The following is a 21634-nucleotide window of genomic DNA, read 5'->3' on the forward strand; positions in this document are numbered from 1 at the left end:
GACGTGGTTGTCGTGGAGGCGGCAGCAGACGTGGTTGTCGTGGAGGCAGCAGCAGACGTGGAGGCAGCAGCTGGCCTGGTACTCTTTGCTGATGACTTGGGACCCTCTGAAGGCATGGGAACTCTAGGATGCTCAAGAATGCCACAAGATTGAGACACATCATGGCCGATCCCCACCGAGACACTGGTGGGTGGAACGTTGTGGCTGACCCCCACCGAGACACTGGTGGGTGGAGCGTCGTGGTCAACCCCCACGAGACACTGGTGGGTGAAGCGTCGGGACCAACTCCCACTGAGACACTGGTGGGTGGGACGTCGTGGCCGATACCCACTGAGACGCAGTGAAGTGGTTTCAGCTGCTTTGTGGTTGGCTGGGTTGAACTTAGCTGCTTCTTGGTCAGGTGGGGAGATGCAGGAGAAACAGGAAGCTCAGTGGGTTGGAGCCGAGTCCGTCAACCCCTTTTACGGTGGCGGCGTGAGCTTGGACCATGGGTGAACCAGAACTCATCATCGTCATCGTCTGGTTCCTCTTCCGAAGGCCTCTCATGAAACCACTGAGGTGGGTAGGAGAAAACAGGCTTTATGGCCAGGTGAGTTCCCCTGAACTGAGTCTCTCTCCTCTCCATGTCCTACTGGAGAGTAATTTCTGCTTGGCGGGACAGGAACTCAAAAATTGTTATCCTCCTGCTGGGTTCAGTTTGATCTGGTCATTCTGTAAGGATCTGGTATTGTTTTGAACCCAAAAACGCAGGGAGAACTCAAACAACTCACGTTAAGAGTAAAGAAAAGTATTTAATGAAAAAAATAAACAAAAGGGCTGACGTGGCAGCAAAAACTTACATGAATAATAAGAGGTCATGAGGGGAGACAAAAACCAGGATGAAGTGAAGGGCATGAAACAAGAGGCAGAAGTCTTCATGAGGAAATGACCAGATACCAGACAACTGAACACACTGACTTAAATACACCAACACTGACAAGGCAAATGATAAACAGCTGGGAGGACAACAGGTGAAGAAACCTGGAACTTAATGAGGGAGTAGTAACTTACACAGACCACATGATGGAGACAAAACACTAGGTAGCGGGAAAAAAAGGAACCAAGAGAAGGATAAGCACAAAAATTACAGACAAGAGGATGAATTATGACAGAACAGGAAAGTAAATAAAGACAAAAAGAACACAAAGAAAACAAACAAAGTGCAGACTATGACATCTTCTCTACAATTTTGGCATCTAACTCATCTTGGAGATGATGTGCTAGTTCAACAATTCAGCTTTTTCAGGAAAGGAGTGCTATAACTTTTGCTATTGGTGCAACTCTAGCTTTTTGAGGTATGTAGCCTTTTCTGCCATTTTTTCCCATTGAAAATTAATTGAGCTCATTTTACAATATTCATGCATTTTTTTATCGGTTTTCAACTTTTTACTGCTTCTTTAACATTTTGGCTATGTTAAACTTTTTTCAGCATCTTTATGCATTTTTCTTTAATAATTCAGATACTTTCAGCTAATTTCCACTGTTTTTCAGCTATTTTATGCTCCTTTCAGCTTTATTTATGCCAGTTTCAGCCACGTCTGCTATTTCAGCTAGTATTTAGGTGTTTTTATGCCAATTATAGCTTTTTCAGCCAATTCCACATTTATTGCAATCATTTAAGCTTTTTTTCTGCCTAAATCCACAAAACTGTACTATAACGACTTGCTCCAGGTATTTTTAAGCTTCTTTCTGCATCTTTTTTCTTTTTTTTCCTTCAGTTTTGTTCATCTCTGCAATTTAGACCTGTCCTTCATTTTACAGTAGTGTCACTCCCAGAACTCTTCAAAACTGTCAAAAACTGACACAACACATGCCTATTTTCCCCCATGAATCAATGTAGTGCCTCGTGTCTGGACTCATTCTTTCCAGCACAACACACAGCCCCAATTCATCGAGTAAAACATACACTAACAATAATACACAACCTCCCACATGTTCCCACGTAACTCTTCAGAGAATAATACTCTAAAGTATTATTTTTAATGACTCGAATGAAGAGTGACCCAGCCCACACATAGTCTTGTTCCAAAACTTTAATTTCAGGGGACTCCAACCCCAGTGGGAACAGTGGAGACTCAAACTTCACTGACCCTTTAGAGGTCCATTCTCAAGGTTCAGCAGGACTTTAACCTTCTGACCTTAGACCAAAGAAATAACATTTAAACCACATCAGCATTTTCAAATATCAACACACCATTTTCTGGTTCAGGACTCAAACCTGTAACCTGTACTTGTCAGATAATATAAAGCTAAGTTGTGGGTAAATTTTAACAATTAAGTACAGATGTGGGTTGGAGAGTTTTGGACTATTGATCATTTGAAACTGTTTTTCTTATCAGTATACTTGTTTCAACAAAGTTTCTGTGTGTGAAAGAGCACTTTGGACATGTATGCTGGACACGCTGAGAGCAGTGCGGTCTGAACGTCCCCAGAGAACACTCTGACCTGACCTTGTGTAGATGAACATATGCATGAGATATATTCATAAATTAAACGGATTCTTTCATTTTTCTGGACTGTATATAATGTGCATTGAATTTAATAAAATGTATCGTGAGACGTTAGTTATCTTTGACCCATCAAAATGAATGTGGTCATTTATTTACAGAATCAAAGTTTAACATCACACATTTACATTAATTTGGCAAAATATGGAAATAACAACATAATTAATCAGCAAGCTGTACAATTAGAAAACCATACGGCGATGGTTGAAACTTTACACAGACATTTCTAAAATATCTGGAGTGATTTCTACTTGATAGAAGAATTTTAAAGATGGAAGATGAAGTTTAGTGGGAGAAAAGATGGGTGAGGGGGTTTGTTTATGTCGGCACCAGAAACGACACTCTCCATTCGAACCCAGCTTTCCTCGGTACGCTCGGTAGTAAACTTGACTTGTTACCTCTCTGAAGATGAATCAGCGGATACGGAGTTCCAGTTAACGCTACCTGTCCAGCGTCTCCGTAGGATGGCTGTGAATCGTCCGAAGTAGTGACGGTATTCCGTCCGACACGGTTCACCTCACGAGTGGACTCACATGAGTGGAGTCCGTCAGAGTTCCACCCAGATGTGGAAGAAAGTTATAATCCCATAAGACTCGGAAGAGCTCTGTGGTCATATCAGGATCTTCCTGTTTCCCAGCACGGGAGCTCGACCGCAACCTCGGCTCGACTCCACTGGAACTTCGACCCAACAGGAACTGGGGTGAACCAGGAAGTACCGACATTTTAAAGAGCTCTATTTCCGGTTCATTTGGGAGTTTTCTTATTGGTCAATATCGACCAGACAGGGGTGTGTTTTGTGACGTAAGAGGTTACTAGAAGTCAGAAAACAGCAAGAATGTTATGGAACAGATTGAAAATGTTTTTCAGACAGACGAGAGAAATGTTTGGACGGGTTGGCGGAAAACAGCTGCCAACAGGTGCCAGCTTCTCTATTTACGTCTGAGAGGATGTAAAAACAACACAGCTCGTTCCAACAACTGGTCTGCGTTCGACTCCGACCTTGGACCAAACTTACACTGCTCATTCAAAGACAGAAAATCAGAAAATGCATAATTACTCTGTAACAGACCTTAACATGAATTCTAACTTTGCATGAGGATTAAAAATAATCATTGTTACTGTTTTACAGTTAATAAAAATTGATTAGTTCACTGTAACATCTAAAATGTTTGAACTAAAACACTTTGATTATCAAACATTTGTAAAACAGTAATGATAATAGAAAAGAGAGTGTTCTTTCACTTGAATTTTCAAGAAAGAAAGTCTCAGGATGGGTCAACCTGTATTTCTGGATTCAAATCAATGAAATGACAGTTTCTGTCCCACAAGGTGCCTAAGGTCAAGGTTTTGACCTTCAGGCCTATATCACTACACTTGCAACTTCTGTCTTCTAATACTGCCACATCTGCATTATTTGTTTTTATCTGTTAACCACTCCTACATGCTCCAATAAAAACGGACACACACAGAAGCAATTTTAGACTTTGTTCTGACTTTGGTTGGATGTTGTCTCTCTTTGCAAATAAATTACGTCTATTATATCTCATCTCTGTTCTCTTGTGTGGTTATTATTTTTTAATAGGTGCTGTTTTTTTAAACAAGAAAAACCCCTACATTAAATGGTGCACGTGACCCGGATATTTTCTCATGCCTGTTGCCGGTGACGTCTGAGATGGGCACGCTACAGAGCCGTGCACGACAATAAAAGTAAAGCCCTGAGAGACCGTTTCTCGTCAGGCCGGCGTTTATAGGTCCTCCTCGGATCACCGACTAACAGAGTGACGGAGAATCCGACCGGACACCTCATCAGACTACAGACCGTGAGCATAACAAATTAGCACAATTGCTGGATGAGATTTATATGCGAGAAAATACGGTACAGAACTAGTTCTTTTGTTGAAGCCAAGATCTGAAATTTTAAAGAAGTGAGATTTTTTAATGATAAGGTTAAGGACTAAATAAAGTCTAACCATAAAAGGTCAAGACCTTCGGTGTAATAAAAAAGTGAGGTAAATTTTTGTCAAGATCTATATATAAATAGTGAGACATTTTACCAAGAACTGATTGGACCAAATAGTGAGGCTCAACAGTAATTTCCTTAGACGTGTCGCATTACTGTCACTTTTTCACTTTCTCTTTTCTCTTCATATCTCTTTTGTGAGTGAATGCGTGAATGCATGTATAACTGAGAGGTTTACAATTGAGATTACAGCTTTGAAACCTAATGGTGCCAACGTACAGACTGTGATTCATTTTTAAACTTCTATTAGGATTTTTTTTTAGGGTGACGTGGTCTTTGAATCTAAAATCTCTGTAAACTTCAGGATTAGAACCCAAAGCGAGAAACCGAATCAATCTCTCTGATTGATCCAGAAGCCTGTTTCTTGGGAGGTGCAGAGAGTCCATGAGACATTTTCAATTAAACCACTCACACAAATATATTAATAAAACACAACGTAGTATTCATACTTATACATCATGGGAAGCAATAAAAGTAAGTCTTCTACGGAAGCGCTCGCCAAAGATGTTAAATACATGAACCAGAAACACCCAGGCTCAATTAAATTCCTAGATAAATGGACAAAAACATACAAATTTGAACCAACTCTAAAGGTGGACACATGGGAAATGATTGTTTCCATTCTACAAGAAAAACAAGCTTTAGCTAAAAATAAAAGGAGAAAAACAAAATTGGAGGAACAACTAAAATGTGCAAAAATCTGGCAAACTGAATCCCAAGTGAGGAGAAATTTGATAAACGTATCCAAACTGAACAAACAAATGAAAATAAATAAAGCAACCACCCTCTTTGTGAAACCAGAAGATAACGAAACAGGACCTAGGCGTCCTCCCCCATGTGACCAGACTACATTGACACCATGACCCCACTTTCCACAGGATCTGTTTACCCAACCCAGGACTTAGCAAATGCTGATAAGCGCCTGGACGCACTCTCAAACTTACCTAAAAAAGCAGGCGTCAGCATAAAAAGTAGCCTGAGAAGTGCTACAGCCTCACATGAACAAGCCAATGTAAACACATTCCCTCTGATATAAGTCATGAATCCCTGTGCCACTGATGGAGGTTCCAAATTTGGACTCGTGTTAAGACCATGGACACTTGAGGAAGCAAGAAAAGCTGTAGAAGGAGTAACTAGTCCTGTAGAGGACCCTCAGGCGTGGATACAAGTTATGGAGGGCATTATACACTCTTATCGCCTTAATGGACAGGAAACAGGAGAGGCCGCCCAATCATCTCTGGGCAAATTTTGGACAAGAGTCAAGGGAAATTACACAGGGAGACGAAACGATGGTACCCCTTGCCCTTATGTAGACGACAACAAGCTGACAGGAATATACAAGGAACAGTGGCGGGCCATCTGTGAGAGAGTGTACACTACCTTTAAATGCAAGGCTGACTATGCAGCTTTGTCAGCAGTAAAACAGAAAGCAAATGAGGAAGTTGATGATTTCCGGATCAGATTTGAGAGAGAATTTAGAGTGCACAGTGGAATTGATTATGTTGAACAGGTAGACTCAGCTTATCAGCAGCAGTTGAAAAATAGTTTGTTACAGTCTTTTCGCCCAGATATTTCAAATTGGGTGAAAAAGCATCTTGTCGAGATAGATACGTGCTCAGTGGAAGTTCTGATGCAATGGGCACGACATGCTGAGAAAGTGTTGAAGAGGAAAATGGGATGTTGTGCAGGAAGTAAAACAGATGTGTTTTATAATGATGATTTTGGTGAATCAGAGATTTTTTACAATGGTCCAATGCAGAATAAGAATAGAGGTGGGTTTAGACCCAGACACAGAGGTCATGGGTTTGGCCGACCCCAGCAACAGCAAGACCCAAACAGCTGTTGGAAATGTGGAGGAATTGGACATTGGTCACGTGATTGCCAGAAAACCTTTCCTCAACAACAAAGAGGAATTTTCCCACGAAGAAGAGGATTTCCTAATACAGGAAATCATTCTAAACACAGAACTGGTAATAATGCATGACTAACTCCTAGCACCCCCAGGGCAAATACAGACACTAATGACGAAGTTGTCAACATTTGCTCATCTTGGGATTTATTAAATGCATTAAAGGAAAAACCGTATTTGACACTCAAAGTAAACACTATGAATGTGGATTTTCTTTGTGACACAGGAGCATGTAAGACAGTTCTAAAAACACATGTTCCTGGATTACATGCATCACAAAACTCAATTTGGGTAAAATCAGCTGACGGACTAACAAACTGACAAAAAATTTCCAAGCCAGTGTGTTTCACAGACGAACACACAGGACTCCAGGTTTCTGCCAATGTTGTGATCTCACCAGACTGTCCTATAAATCTATTAGGCAGAGATTTAATGGCAAAATTGGGCATAGCAATAATTCCAGTTAAAGGTGGAATGCGGGCCACAAGGCTAAAAAACACACAGGTCTATGCAAATCAGGAAGTACATGCCATTTATTGTTCATATGACCTAGGACTGACCCAAAACTTGACGACTGCTTCACTTTTAATGTAGGAAGCTGGACGAGCACTGACTACTCTTGACGACCAGATGCCTTTGAGTCAACTGCACGTGACAATGAACGTGTTGAAATACGACGACTGTGACTATGTTTCTGATTTTTTGTCTGAAAGCCCGGTCACAATGACTGTTGTAATGTTGTACACAAACAGACGTTCTTTTGCTGGCGCTGCAGTCTCACTTCCTGAAAAACAAAGACCTTTGTACAAACTTGACGCCACACCACACATTTCTTTATTTAAACCACATGACATGCAGTGGAAGGATGTTGGATACAAAATAAAGAATGCTGCTTCATGCACAGATTACACCTCACCACAGAGTGGGTGGAGCTATAGTCCCACCTGTAAAATTTGGAAAAAACAACTTTGTGAAATCATAACATGCGAAGCAAGAATCCACACACTTTCATCCTGATGCTCAGAGGCTGTTTTTCTCTCTGAACAGGATGAAGCAGACTTGAGAGAAATGCCTGAAACATTGTGGTCTTCAGGACCTTCTGATGTTGGATTACTAAAATCAATTCCTCCAGTACAAATCAAACCAAAGACAAACTGGAGGCCCGTAATTAAACAATACCCACTCAAACCTGAGGCAATACAGGGCATTGCACCCGTTATTGCTGACTTACTATAGGGAGGGATCATAAGAAAATGCTCTGATTCCCCCTGCAATACACCAATTTTTCCAGTCCAATAAGCAAATAAAACAGACTGGAGAATGGTACAAGATTTGAGATCAGTTAATGAGGCAATTCAAACAAGAGCTTCGAATGTTCCAGATCCACACACCTTACTTAACTCTTTAAGGCCTGATAACAAGTATTATACAGTGATAGATTTAAGTAATGCGTTTTTCAGTGTATCAATACACCCAGACTCACAGTTCTGGTTTGCTTTCACGTTTCAAGACCAGGGCTACACATATGACAGGCTACCACAAGGGTTTGCTGACAGTCCAACCATCTTCACACAGGCCATTATGGCCTGCCTGTCAAATCTTTCACTTGAAGGTGGCAGTCAACTTTTGGTTTATGTAGATGACTTTTTCATAGCATCACCCACTCGAGAGGCATGCAAACATGACTCACTTACTTTACTTCACCACCTCTCACAGACAGGTCACAAAGTAAATAAGAATAAGATACAATGGGTTAGGACTGAGGTTGACTATTTAGGTCACACATTGTCATCTGCAGGAAAACAAATCCAAGCAAAAAGAAAACAAACCATTGCTGATGCTCCTAAGCCTGAAACGAAAAAACAAATCATGTCATTCCTTGGACTTTGCAATTATTGCAGATCTTATATCCCACACTATGCAGAACTGACTCAGCCTTTGCTAAATTTGATTTATGACACACCCATGGCTTTAAAAGACAAAATCACTTGGACAACAGAGGCCTCATTTGCATTTATAACACTGAAACAAAAACTAATGCAAACAACCTCTTTAATTTTACCTGACTACTCAAAGCGTTTTACGCTTACCGTTGATTGTAGAAACGGTTTTATGACATCAGTTCTTTACAGAAACATGGTGACAAACTTAAACCGTTGGCATTTTACTCTAAAAAACTCGACCCTGTAGCACAGGCACTCCCTCCATGCATGCAGGCAGTCTGTGCAGCAGTAATTGCAGTCCAGGTATCAGCCGATGTCATCCTTTTCCATGACACTGATCTCCTGGTCCCTCATGCTGTTGATGTGCTACTGCTGCAGAGTAAAATGAACATACTGTCACCTGCACATCACCTTTCATACACGGCTATATTGTTGTCTCAACCTCACATACATATAACACGTTGTACAGGTTTGAATCCTGCAACACTCGTCCCTCTACCTGATGATGGGACACCACACAACTATTTGGAAGTCACTGAGCAGGTCCACCTTCCCAGGCCAGACTTAACAGACACTCCCTTGTCTGGAGGTTTGTTGTGGTTTGTGGATGGATCTTGTTCAAAAACAGAAACAGGCAAAACACAAACAGGTTATGCCATTGTACAGTTGCCTGATAAAATCATTGAGGCAAAACAATTGACTACACATCATTCTGTACAAGCTGCAGAAATCATCGCTCTGACACGTGCCTGCCAGTTAGCAGAAAATAAGGATGTGACTGTATACACTGACAGTCAGTATGCTTTTTCAACTCTCTTCTATTTTGCGAAACAATGGGAGAATAGAGGTATGACGACCTCTACTGGGAAGCCAGTTACACATGCTAAACTATTAACTGAACTGATACAATGAATTCACTTGCCAAGCAAGATTCCTGTTTGTAAATGTGCAGTTCACACTAAAGGCAAAGACAGTATCAAATGGTAACAGATTAGCTGACCAAGAAGCTAAAAGAGCAGCTGCAGGTATCTATGGTTCTAGCTACCTACTAACTGTGCAAACAGCTGACATGATTGACAAATCAGTACTTTTGGACATGCAACGTGCCGCACCCAAACAAGAAAAGCAGTTATGGGAAACAAAAGGTGCCACACTGAATACTGAAGGCTTTTATCATGTTAATAATAAGCCAGTTTTACCTAAATCTCTATTCAAAGCCGCAACTATCTCGTCACATGGGCTTTGCCATGTGTCAAGTGGGGGGATGATTAGCCAAATTCAGAAATATTTCACAACTTATGGACTTGAATCATACTTAAAAGGCTTTTGTAAAACCTGTCCAACATGCATAAGACACAATCCACAGGGAAACATGAGCCCTAAAAGAGGCTCTTTTCCTGTTCCAACTTACCCATTTCAAAAAATGTACATGGATTTCATTGAACTGACACAAAGTGGACCATACAAGTATTGCCTTGTAATGGTTGACGCTTTCTCTAAATGGGTTGAAATAGTCCCCTCTAAGCATGCAGATGCACTAACTGTAGCTAAAGCTATTTGCAAAAACATTGTTCCTGTACATGGGATCCCTGAAACCATTTATAGTGATAATGGCCCTCACTTTTTGAATCAAGTCATACAAAACATGGTCACACATCTAGGACTAACTTTAAAGAACCATTGTTCTTACCATCCCCAAAGTGCTGGATTGGTTGAAAGAACAAATGGGACTGTAAAAAGCAGACTAAGGAAATGTATGGAAACAACTAACCGTCCATGGCCTGAATGCCTGGACCTGGTCAAACTGTATATGAGAATTACTCCAACTTCTAATGGTCTGACTCCGTTTGAAATAATGCATGGCAGACCATACAGAATGCCTTTGTTCTCACCAGACCTGCAAAAAGCAGAACAAGAACAAAGATTAGCAGATTTTATGATAAAAAATGTTTAAAGAGAAAGAAGTATTCAAGACCAATTTACTGCTTTCTGATTCTTTGTCTCCGCAGGAAAAATCATCAGTTCAACCCGGTGACTGGGTCTTCATTAAGGTCATCAAAAGAAAAAATTGGGCCAGTCCACGTTGGGAGGGACCATACCAAGTGCTATTAACCACACCCACAGCTGTGAAAATAGCAGAAAGAACCAGTTGGATCCATCTGTCTCACTGCAAACTCCACATCGGAATCTTAATCAACCAAGGTGTTTGAAAAAGCCTGACCACAAGGGGGCCTCATTCAATTCAATTCAATTCAATTCAAAAATACTTTATTAATCCCAAAGGGAAATTATTTGTTGTAGTAACTCGTTATCCTCGTTTCATTAAGAGATGTTATAGATACTGATGGCTGTAGACAGGAAGGATCTCTTGTAAAGGTTCATCCCACATTGGATCCTAAGAAACTGGCTGCAGATGCTGTCCGATCTGTCCACCCAGACTCGGCTGGCCTCTCAGTTCCCCCAGGCTGTAGGACCACCTGAATGCCGAGCAGAACTCCTCCCAGAGTGATGGCCACTCCTCCCAGCAGTCTGCCGAGCTCCTCGTTGCTGCGGACAGCCAACTGTAGGTGCCGAGGAATAATCCTGTCCTTCTGCTGTCATGAGCCGTGTTTCCTGTTAGTTCCAGGATCTCAGTGGTCAGGCACTTGAGCTCAGCTGGCAGGTAGATGAGAATTCGTTCACAGAACGTCCTTTTCAACTCATTTGAGATTTGGGTCTGTCGTTGAGATATTATTTGAGCTTTTGAGATGTTAATCAGATGCTGTTGGTTGTAGAAAACTGCATTGTTGCCATGGTTACGCATCACAACAAATGTCCAAAACCAAACAAGTTTCAGTAAAAATCCTTCCAGCTGCACAGCATCTGATACCAGAGGAAACAATCATCCAAAAAATGTGATTCACATCCAGAAAAAGAGGAATTAAAGTTTCCAAAAGCAAAATCTCAGAATGAAAGTAACAGAGCTGCTCCAACATGCAGCCACCTTGAGCGGCGCAATTCTAGAACTCATCACCTAGGGTGAGGCGTCACAAAGGTCAGTGAAGAAATCAATGCTGAAAGCAGCAATCTGCCTTGGTCCTACACTTTGAATAGGTCACTCACAGTCCAGTACACCTGTACATGATATCACCTACTTTGGCTAGATGGATCATCGGCTGTATGATGGTTTTGGTGTGTGGTTGGATTTATCATCATTTTACAGGTTCTGACGTGGAAAGACAGAAATGATGGACCAAAACTGATGACCACGAGGACCGGATCTGGGATCCCAAACATCCCCAAGAGACCAATGCCTGGTACCGGTATGTTAAGACCAGTGTCAGAAAAGTGACCACTGAAGGTTGCTATGTGTGTTCTCATCTCCCACCTTCTTCTACTCAGGTACACCTAGAGGTGCAACCCATGAACGTCACTGAAGCAAAATGTATGGCATCCATAGGGGCCCGGGCCTTCCAAGACTCGTGTGTAACAACCAAATATACTGACCCTGCTCGTCCAGGGATCAGGAATGGCACTTGTGATTTGCTGTTCTGGGCTCAAACCAACGTGACGGTGAAGGGAGTACAAAAACCTCAGGTGCCATACATCACAAACCCTAAAAAGCTGAGTTTCACATGCTACATTCAGGGAAATAAAACTCACATGTGTCTGAGTAAAACTTGAGAAAAAGGAGGCAACTGGTTGGGAGCACTTGACACAGCAACTCAATGTCGCAATAGATACGCATACACCCAAGGTGAAGGTGCGCCTGTGAACATGACTGCCCCCTCAAATGGTACGTATTTCATTCAAAATGGCTGGTAGCTCTGTGGACACAAACTATACTCAACCCTGCCTGTGAACTGGACTGGAATATGCGCTCCCACATGGGTGACAAACCACACTTTCCTTATTCACCCACCAAATATGAAACAACGCAGGAGACGAGCGATAATAAATTTCACACCACATGACTCAATCTGGGGATCCGATGTGCCAGGAGATCAGAAACTTTGGTCAACAGGAATTAAAGTTAGTCAAGCACTGTTTCTTTGGATCGGTGTAGGGAAAAATGCACTTATGATTGAGACACTGAATTACCACTTTCATGCCTTTGTGAACATCTCTCTTGATTTAGCAGAGGCTCGGAGCAGAGAAATAGCAGCACTTCGCTCGATGGTGCTGCAGAACCGTATGGTTTTGGACTTACTGACAGCCTCACAAGGTGGTGTATGTCAAATTATTGGAACATCATGCTGTACTTATATCCCAGGAGAAAACGACACCCACGCTGAAGAAGCACTCTGCTCCCTATGGAACCTGAAGGGAGCAATGGACGCAGACCTCCACCCAAGTCCCGGCTGGGACCTGTGGTCATGGTTCACTTCTGGACCGTGGTGGCAGCTAGTGTTAAAAATCTGTACCCCAGTAATTGTGATCATCATTCTGTTGTCTTTTCTTCTCTTGCATTGTGTCATGTTTGAAGAAAATGATGATGAAGAGTTTTACTGGAGGACTCATTAATCTACACCAGGCTCGTATGAATAACGAATGTGATGACTGATGGATATGCTTCCCTGCACCCAGTGAGACGTCATGACTATGTTAACCTGCCAAGAAAAAATGCAGAGTGATTCCGGTGCTGAAATTATCCTGACATGACTAGTACCGAGATGATGCATCAGCTTTACTTGGCCATGAAACAGACTACGAGAACTTCATCCCCTAATGATTTTATGCTTTGACCCCAAGCTCAATTGCTTTAGCCAAATATTATTTGTTCTATGTTTTCTTTTACAGATTTCTATTCATGCAATTCATAAAGAATTAATGCTCATAAAGAACTTGTTGTTTTTTGTTTCTACTGTTTTTTATTTTATTTTATGAGTTCACACTAATTATGTTTTGATTGGTTTTTGATTTTATGTTTTATTATTTGAGTTGCTTTTTAGGGAATACAGAGTGAGCCTGCAAGGGTCATTGCCATTCAGGGCCTGGAACGATGACGTGTTTTTCCTTCACACTAATTTAACATCTGCCCTGGGGGGGTTTCCGCGTCATTCACACTGAATTCCTAGAAAATACATACTTAATAATAATTATTTGATTATCATGTTTATAATCTCAGTTTAAATGATACACAGGAAGGAATGTTGAAGAGTTTTGGACTATTGATCATTTGAAACTGTTTTTCTTATCAGTTTACTTGTTTCAACAAAGTTTCTGTGTGTGAAAGAGCACTTTGGACATGTATGCTGGACACGCTGAGAGCAGTGCGGTCTGAACGTTCCCAGAGAACACTCTGACCTGACCTTGCAGCTTCTGTCTTCTAATACTGCTGCATCTGCATTATTTGATTTTATCTGTTAACCACTCCTACATGCTCCAATAAAAACGGACGCACAATGAAGCAATTTTAGACTTCGTTCTGACTTTGGTTGGATGTTGTCTCTCTTTGCAAAGAAATTGCGTCTATTATATCTCATCTCTGTTCTCTGGTGTGGTTATTATTTTTTAATAGGTGCTGGTTTTTTAAACAAGAAAAACCCCTACAATGTAAACTTTAGAATTGTGGGTGGTTGATTTGAATGTTGAACTCAACATTAATTGGGTGACAGGTCTTCTCAAACTACTTTGGGAGATGAGATGATTGACGGACTGACTAATGATGGGGCGCTAATGGGATGGGTTAAATATTAACGTTTACAGTATTATGGAGTGTTATGGTGATTTTTTTTCCCTTAAATTAACATTGTTGAACAAAATACTTTCATATGTTACATAGTTAATTATTACATTTTAATGATTACTGGATGATTTGATTATTTCATAACTATTTTGATGTGTGAGGGCATGAAAAACAATGTGTTTGTAATTAGTTTCAAGAGCAGATCATGATGAAATAATGTCACTAGATAGTGTAATTGTGATGATAAACTTAATTTTTGATATTGTCTTCTATGAAATAATTATTATTTTTTTACAGCTGACTGCAAAACGTGCCATGACGAGAGACCAGAGACTGGGGATGGGTTTTGATAAATACATAAAAAGGGGTTTTACAATATAAATTTTCTAGGAGGTGAACTTATGACATTTTCAGTCTAAATTGGGACTAAATTGAAGGGTGGTTGAATGGGTAAATTGATTTGTTGATTAATTGGTAATATGTTTTTGTATTAGATCACCAGGGGCAGTTGGGAGGTTCTGTTATTTACATGCAATATGCATATTAAAACACGTTAGTTGTTTAAATCAGATTTTATTCGCAAAAACACATTTTCTGCTGTGACAGGCTAAAAATACCAGCAGCACTCTGTGCAAATAAATTGGGTGATACATGATTGGAAGGAGACTGAATGGTTGTTTGTCTCGTTTGTCTCTATGTGGCCCTGTGATGGACTTGCGACCTCTCCAGGGTGTACCCTGCCCCTCACACTGTGAATGATGGACATGAGCACCGGCGACCCCCATGACCCAAAATGGAAGTAGCAGGTAAAAGATAATGGATGGATGGATGATTGGAAGGGAAGGGGGCACAGAGTTTTGTCTTTTTCCTTTCCAGCTGGACAAAATGGACCATGCCTGCCCTTGGAGTCAAAAAGAGAAGTTCAGGTCTGCAACTGATTTACATCTATTAGATAAGAATGCTTTCTTGCATTAGGACACCTTCTGCAATCATTAAATCATATATTTAGAGAACTGACTTTGACAAATATTAGAAATTTCCATAATGTCATATTTACCACACCAGGAGCGACTGTGGCTGAGTGGTTAGAGCAGTCGTCTTCCAATGCGAGAGTTGGGGGTTCAAATCCACCAGCAGTCACATGCCGAAGTGTCCCTGGGCAAGACACTGAACCCCTCATAGCCTCTGATGTGTGTCCCATCAGTGTATGAATTTGAACTAAAGCACTGATTAGTCTCATTTGAATGATTTGTTCAATTAGATTTGTAGAGACGTAGAGTGCTGTATGAATGGGTAAGTGAGGGCACAGATTGTAGTGTAAAGCACTTTGAGTATCTTGAAATAAGATAGAAAGGCGCTATATAAGTACAGTCCATTTATCATTTACCATTTACCAGGGGGATGCTGAAGTCATTGGCAAATGTCGAGAGCTGAGTCAGGTGACCTGAGTCTGGCAAGTCACTTGCTAGCCGTCAGCTCTGGCATTTTATTTGACCTGACATGGGCAGGTCACACGCTATAGCTGGTAGGCATCCCCCGCCAATATATAAGGAATAGTTTACATTCAACCAGAGGAAAAGTGATTAATTGCTTGCTTATCTGGCGGTATTGAACTGGGACTTTATTCGAGGGACCCTAAAGGGTTCCCTCGAACCAGGGGGAGTTGTTAAATATTTACCTAGACTGGTCCTGGGGTTGTGATCTGCTCAGAGATGGTATTATAATGAAATTATGACCCAGTTCTGACTGGGTTAAACTGGGCCAGCAACTCTAAAGGAGTCTCCCAGGGATAGGAACAGAGTTTATGTTTGCTTGTTACATCACGTAGAAAGGCTTTTGAAGTACCGTCTCATACTTCCTTACACATCAAATCACATAAGCTCCGTTGAGATCACACTTAGTCATGCCCCCTCATACACGTGACAGGTTGAGCTCCCCTTCTGCGAAGGGAGGAGTCTAGGCCGTTTAAATCAGTAATGACACGGGATATCTGCCCTTTTGGTTTGTGAACGTGTAATAGACTGGACTGGCCAGCGCTATAAACTGTAACCATTTCCTGTCTTGATTTTAATACAAAGTGGTAAAACTGAATTCATGTTTCCTTGATTTATTGTTAATATGAGTTGCCGCTTCTGAGGGAGGTTTGAGCCGGGGGGAGCGACGTGAGCTGGAGGCAGGTCCTGAGTCCGAGAGGAGGCCTGAGGTCCATGGTTAGCAACAACTAGCTGCAGTGACCGATGATCCACAACCAGCCCATGTCGTAACACTCCTTAAACAAACGAGGTGGGATGGAATCTGCAGGGGAACCAGAGGGCTTCATATGACCAACTGTGTCTACTAGAAAAGAGAAGGACACAGGCTCAAACTGATCAAAAATAGATGAGTAGTGTAAAGGAATAGAGGGATCATAGGAAGGCTGAGAAATACAAGCTCTGGATGACATAATTTTGTCAGTGAAGAAGTGGAGGAAACTTTCACAGACTTCATTGGAGGTGTCAAAACCAACAGACTTGGGAGCGAGGAAAACAATATCTAAGGTTTTGAACAGAACACTGGGGTTGTTACAACTAAAAGAAATTATGCCTGAGAGTTATTTGCTCTTCTCAGCTTTTACAGTCTTCTGATAGTATAACAGGCTCTCTTTGAAAATATCAAAAGAAACATGTAGCCTGTCCTTTTTCCACCTGCCCTCTGCTCTGCTGCACTTGTGCCTAGCAGCGCACGTGACGTCACTCAGCCAGGGCTCGGGGGCAGGTTTGGTGCGCCGGCTCGTCAAAGGAGCGATCGTGTCCAGTGTTTGTAAACAAACTGAGTGAAAATTGGAAACCAGTTTGTCAATATTTAAACAGAGTCTTTAGAGTTATCCTCACAGAGACAGACTAAGAAAAGTGGAGGAGAACAGGGCTGGAGAGGAGAAGTTAAACATATGACAGCACCGAGGAGGAGTGCGCAGTTTAACTGGACAGTGTGTGGGAATGTCAAATAGGATCAGCATATGGCCCGAGAAAACAGCATCACATATGTCCAAATTGGAAACATCCAGACCGTGAGACAGGACCAAGTCAAGTGTGTGCCCGAGTTCATGAGTAGGACCGGATACAGACTGTACAAAGTTAAAAGAGTCAATAACATTTAAAAAGCTCCTGGAGATCAGCTCTTCTGGGCTGCAGACATGAATATTAAAATCACTAACAATGAGAACACAATCATATTTAGGCAGGATGTCGGCCAAAAAATCTGAAAAGTAATTTATAAAATCCTTATTGTGCTTGGGTGACCGATAGATGACGATACACAAGACCACATGAGAGAGGCCGATTTCAAATGAGCAGTGTTCAAAACTTGTAAAAGAGGATTGCAGGCAGATCTGCTGGCATTTAAAATCGTTTTTAAAAATTACTGCTATTCCTCCTCCTTTTTGACCCGACAGGCACGGGGAATTAAAATAGTAGCAATCCGGTGGTGACAGTTCAAGAAGAGTGGTGGACTCACCGTGACTGAAAGACTTTCTGTGTTTGTCGAGAACGAGGTTGACCCGGTCCAATGTTACTGTAGCAGCCTTTCTTTTGGTGTTGATCCGAATGCTGCCTACTGGTTTTTTAGCTCCTGGGTTTTCAGGGCTAGTAAATTGGTTTTAGTGGGGGAATCCATCTCAAAGCATTTGTGCACCATCTTGTAGTGCTTTTCCATGCTTCTCATTTTAGATGAGGCTACGTTTTAGACTCTGAGGCAGCTGTGGATGAGTGGTTAGATCGGTCGTCCTCCAATGCAAGAGTTGTCCCTGGGCAAAACACTGAACCCCTCATTGCCTCTGATGTGTGTTCCATTGGTGTATGAATGCAGTAAAGCACCGATTATTCTTTGTATAGATATAGTAGAGTGCTGTATGAATGGGTAAATGAGGGCACAGATTGTAGTGCGCTTTGAGTATTTTGATAAGATAGAACGGCGCTAAATAAATACAGTCAATTTTACACTTACATCACAAATAAGACAGACTTCAAGTTCAAGAAACAAAAAACAGTCCTCTTCACACTCAGAAAGAAAATATTTGCTTGTTTGTCAGTCATTTTTGAACACTGATAACACAAACAACTTATCAACTGTCCCTCTTTACTGCCCTTATACCAGTGCCCCCACATGTATGCTCTGTTGCTAGGCAATGGCAGAAGAGATTCCCCCAGTTTGACAGGTGGCTGATAGAAAACTTTATTTACCTTTTCCTGTTGTTTTTAAGAACAGTTTAAGTGCATTTAGTAGGGTAGGTTGATAGAATGCAGACATAAAAATAATGTTAAACATTAAACAATAAGGGTTAAAAAAAATTCCCCACAAAAGGTACAATTCACTACAGACCAGTCTGTGATCAACGTAATAAGCACCCCTTGTGAAAAAGTAAAAAATAAAAATAAACAAAATAAACTGAAACACCACACTCACCTTTCCTAATACAGTCAACATCTTAAAGTCGATGGTCCTTCGATGGCGAAGAATCCGCAGAATCCCATCAAGATAAATCTGATCTTTGCTGAAGCAGCCTGAGACAAAAGCAAAATAAAAATAAATGGAAAAAGTACAGTCTTTGGTTTAAATGAGTTTGATGTCATTGCAGGAATGATCAGAAAAGACGAACACTTAAAAAAAAGAGCACCTTGTAAGTTCTGACACTGCTTTAACTAATCTTTGTAAATTAAAGAAATAAATAAAGAAAACATCTAATTGAAAACTGGGCTTTATGAATGGATTCAGAAAAATTGGTGAATCTTCAGGAGTATTGTCAACTCTTCTGTAAGGAAGTTAAGTTTTGGCTGGCCTAACTAGATGTCACTAACTGACGGCATAACCTACTTAGCATATTTGACTAAAAAGAAATATTGGCATGAAGAAAAAAAAGAGTAAGTAAAACAGCCAAAATATGTTTCAAACTACAAAATAACATTTCTTCTGTCCAAAAAAGTTAAATCTGGTCCTCTGGACATTCGACAAAACAAAACAAAGCAAATCAACAAAAAATGTAGAAACGTTTCGTCTCTCATCCGAGAGACTTCCTCAGTCTGAGGTGCTGTTTTCAGCTCAGTCTCTTAAATAGCACCTTCTCAGAGTGGATCAACCAGTTTTGCTGCTGACAACCAGAACCAGCTGATCACATGCTCAAGAAGGACCATCAGCCTAACAATGGATCATTAGCACACTGATGGCTGTTTACTGTTCACAGAGGGCTGAGTGATACTAGCAATCACAGCATTGTAAGAGGGGGACAGTTGAACCCGGAGGCCTCCACCCCTGTTTAACGATGGACGATTTCTTTTCACAAAGATGGCCTCCTTTACTCCTCTCTCAAACCATCGTTCCTCTCTGTCCAGGATGTGAACATCTTCATCCTTGAAAGAGTGACCGCTGGCCTGGAGATGAGTGTAGACCGCAGAGTCCTGGCCTGATGATGTTGATCTTCTGTGCTGGGCCATCCTTTTGGCCAGTGGCTGTTTTGTTTCCCCGATGTAAGACTGATCACAGCCCTCCTGACACTGAACAGCATACACAACATTGCTCTGTTTGTGCCGGGGGACTGGATCTTTGGGATGAACCAGTCTTTGCCGTAATGTATTTTGGGGTTTAAAAGCCACTGGGACGTTATGTTTAGAAAATAAATGTCTCAGTTTCTCTGATACTCCCTCAACATATGGAATGACCACTTGTCTGGGTCTGGGTTCCTCCTTTTCACCTGTTGGCTGGCTGGAGTCCTGTTTGGGTTTCTTCTCTGCTTTCAGGAAGGCCCAGTTAGGATATCCACATTGCTCTAGAGCCTGTCTTGTGTGGGATTTCTCCTTCTGCCTGGCTCCTGAGCTAGTGGGGACGCTGTCTGCTCTGTGATACAGAGTCCTGATGACTCCTAACTTGTGCTCCAAAGGGTGATGGGAGTCAAACTGCAAATACTGGTCTGTGTGGGTGGGATTGCGGTACACCTCAGTTTGCAAATGTCCTCTATCAGAGACTGAGACCTCACAGTCCAAGAAAGCCAACCTGCCATTTTTTACATCTTCTCGTGTGAACTTGATGTATTTATCCACAGAGTTGATGTGGTCAGTAAAATGTTGGACTTCCTGAGATTTGATTTTAACCCAGGTGTCGTCAACATACCTGAACCAATGACTTGGTGGTGTCCCTGAAAAGGACGTCAAGGCTCTCTTTTCTACCTCCTCCATGTACAGGTTGGCAACAATAGGAGAAACTGGAGACCCCATAGCACACCCATGTTTCTGCCTATAATATTGTTCCCCATATGTGAAGTAGGTTGACTGCAGGCACAGTTTCAAGAGTTGACACAAGAGACCATTGTTTCATCAGTCTCCATGATGACATCCCTCACCTTATCCACAAAGTCCATGGTGTTCTGTATGTGGTGTTCTGAGCTGCCAACTAAAGGGATGAGTACAGACGCCAGATATTTGGAAACATTGTAAGTGACAGAGTTAATCATGCTAACAATAGGTCTTAAAGGTACACCTTGTTTGTGGATTTTAGGTAAACCATACAGACTAGGTGTGGCCTCCCCTGGGTACAGTCTGTGGTACAGAATATGGTCAATAGCTTTGTCCTGTTCCAAACTTTTTCAGGCAATCTATCAACTTCTTCTTGTAACCACTTCCTGGATCTCTTTTCAGAGGTTCATAAGTGGTTAAGTCACTAAGGAGTGCCATAACTTTCTCATGATAGTCTTTCTGGTTCAAAATCACTGTGCACCTTCCTTTGTCTGCTGGGAGAATGACGATGTTTTTGTCCTTGCTAAGAGTGGTGAGTGCATCCCTCTCCTCTCTACTGATGTTGGAAGGTGGTGGTTTGGCATTGCTGAGGCAGGCTGAAACTTCTATTCTGAGTTGTTCTGCTTCACCCTCTTTAATGTTGTTGTTGCGGATGGCTGATTCTGTGGCTGTGATCATCTCCACCAGAGGCTTGGGCATTGAGGATCAAGAATTGTTTGGAACTGGGACTAACTGAAACCAGTTGAATAAACTTATGTCGTCATTTTAGGACTCTTGGATTCTCATAGTCATTATTCTTGGTCATTCCTCGACATACCTCGAGAATGTTTATGGCTCTCACCGGAGGACATTGACTGATTATTTCGTATGAACATGCTGACCGCTCTCATCTCCCCCCTCTGCAGAATGTCTATGTCACTATGTGCTTGTTTGTGCGAGGTGCTTTTTAATATTAGAGGTTTTTTTTCTCAAGCAGGAAAAAAATGTCTGATAGGAATTTTTTCGCCTCCAACTCCTAGGTGTCCAGTTTACCACCTTTTAGTCTGTCCAAACAGGTCTCACTTGTAAATGAGTCTTTGAGGCTCAATGTTATTTATATGTTTAAATAAAGGTTGAATGAATGAATGAATAAGGCAGCTAACAAATTATACTCAACTTAAAGTGGTAGGTTAACTCAAATGATTGATTTAAAGAAGGCTTTCGATACTGTTGATCATAATATTCTAGTTAATAAATTACATAAATATGGTATTAGAGGATTAGCGTTACAGTGGGTGTGTAGTTACTT

The 21634-nt window shown here is 41.4% G+C and overlaps 1 protein-coding gene across 2 annotated transcripts in view; it reads right to left on the reverse strand.

The window, feature by feature from the left end:
* LOC119425030 (uncharacterized protein KIAA0895-like) overlaps positions 1-21634 on the reverse strand; it is a 368058-nt gene that overhangs the window by 76954 nt on the left and 269470 nt on the right. For both annotated transcript variants that reach the window (XM_037692563.1, XM_037692556.1), the window contains one exon: positions 18527-18624. In XM_037692563.1, the coding sequence (XP_037548491.1) occupies positions 18527-18624 (98 nt within the window). The remainder of the gene's footprint in view (positions 1-18526; positions 18625-21634) is intronic.

The sequence above is a fragment of the Nematolebias whitei genome, chromosome 2, assembly GCF_014905685.2.
Source record: "Nematolebias whitei isolate Nwh7 chromosome 2, NemWhi1, whole genome shotgun sequence".
NCBI classification, from domain to species: Eukaryota; Metazoa; Chordata; class Actinopteri; order Cyprinodontiformes; family Rivulidae; genus Nematolebias; species Nematolebias whitei.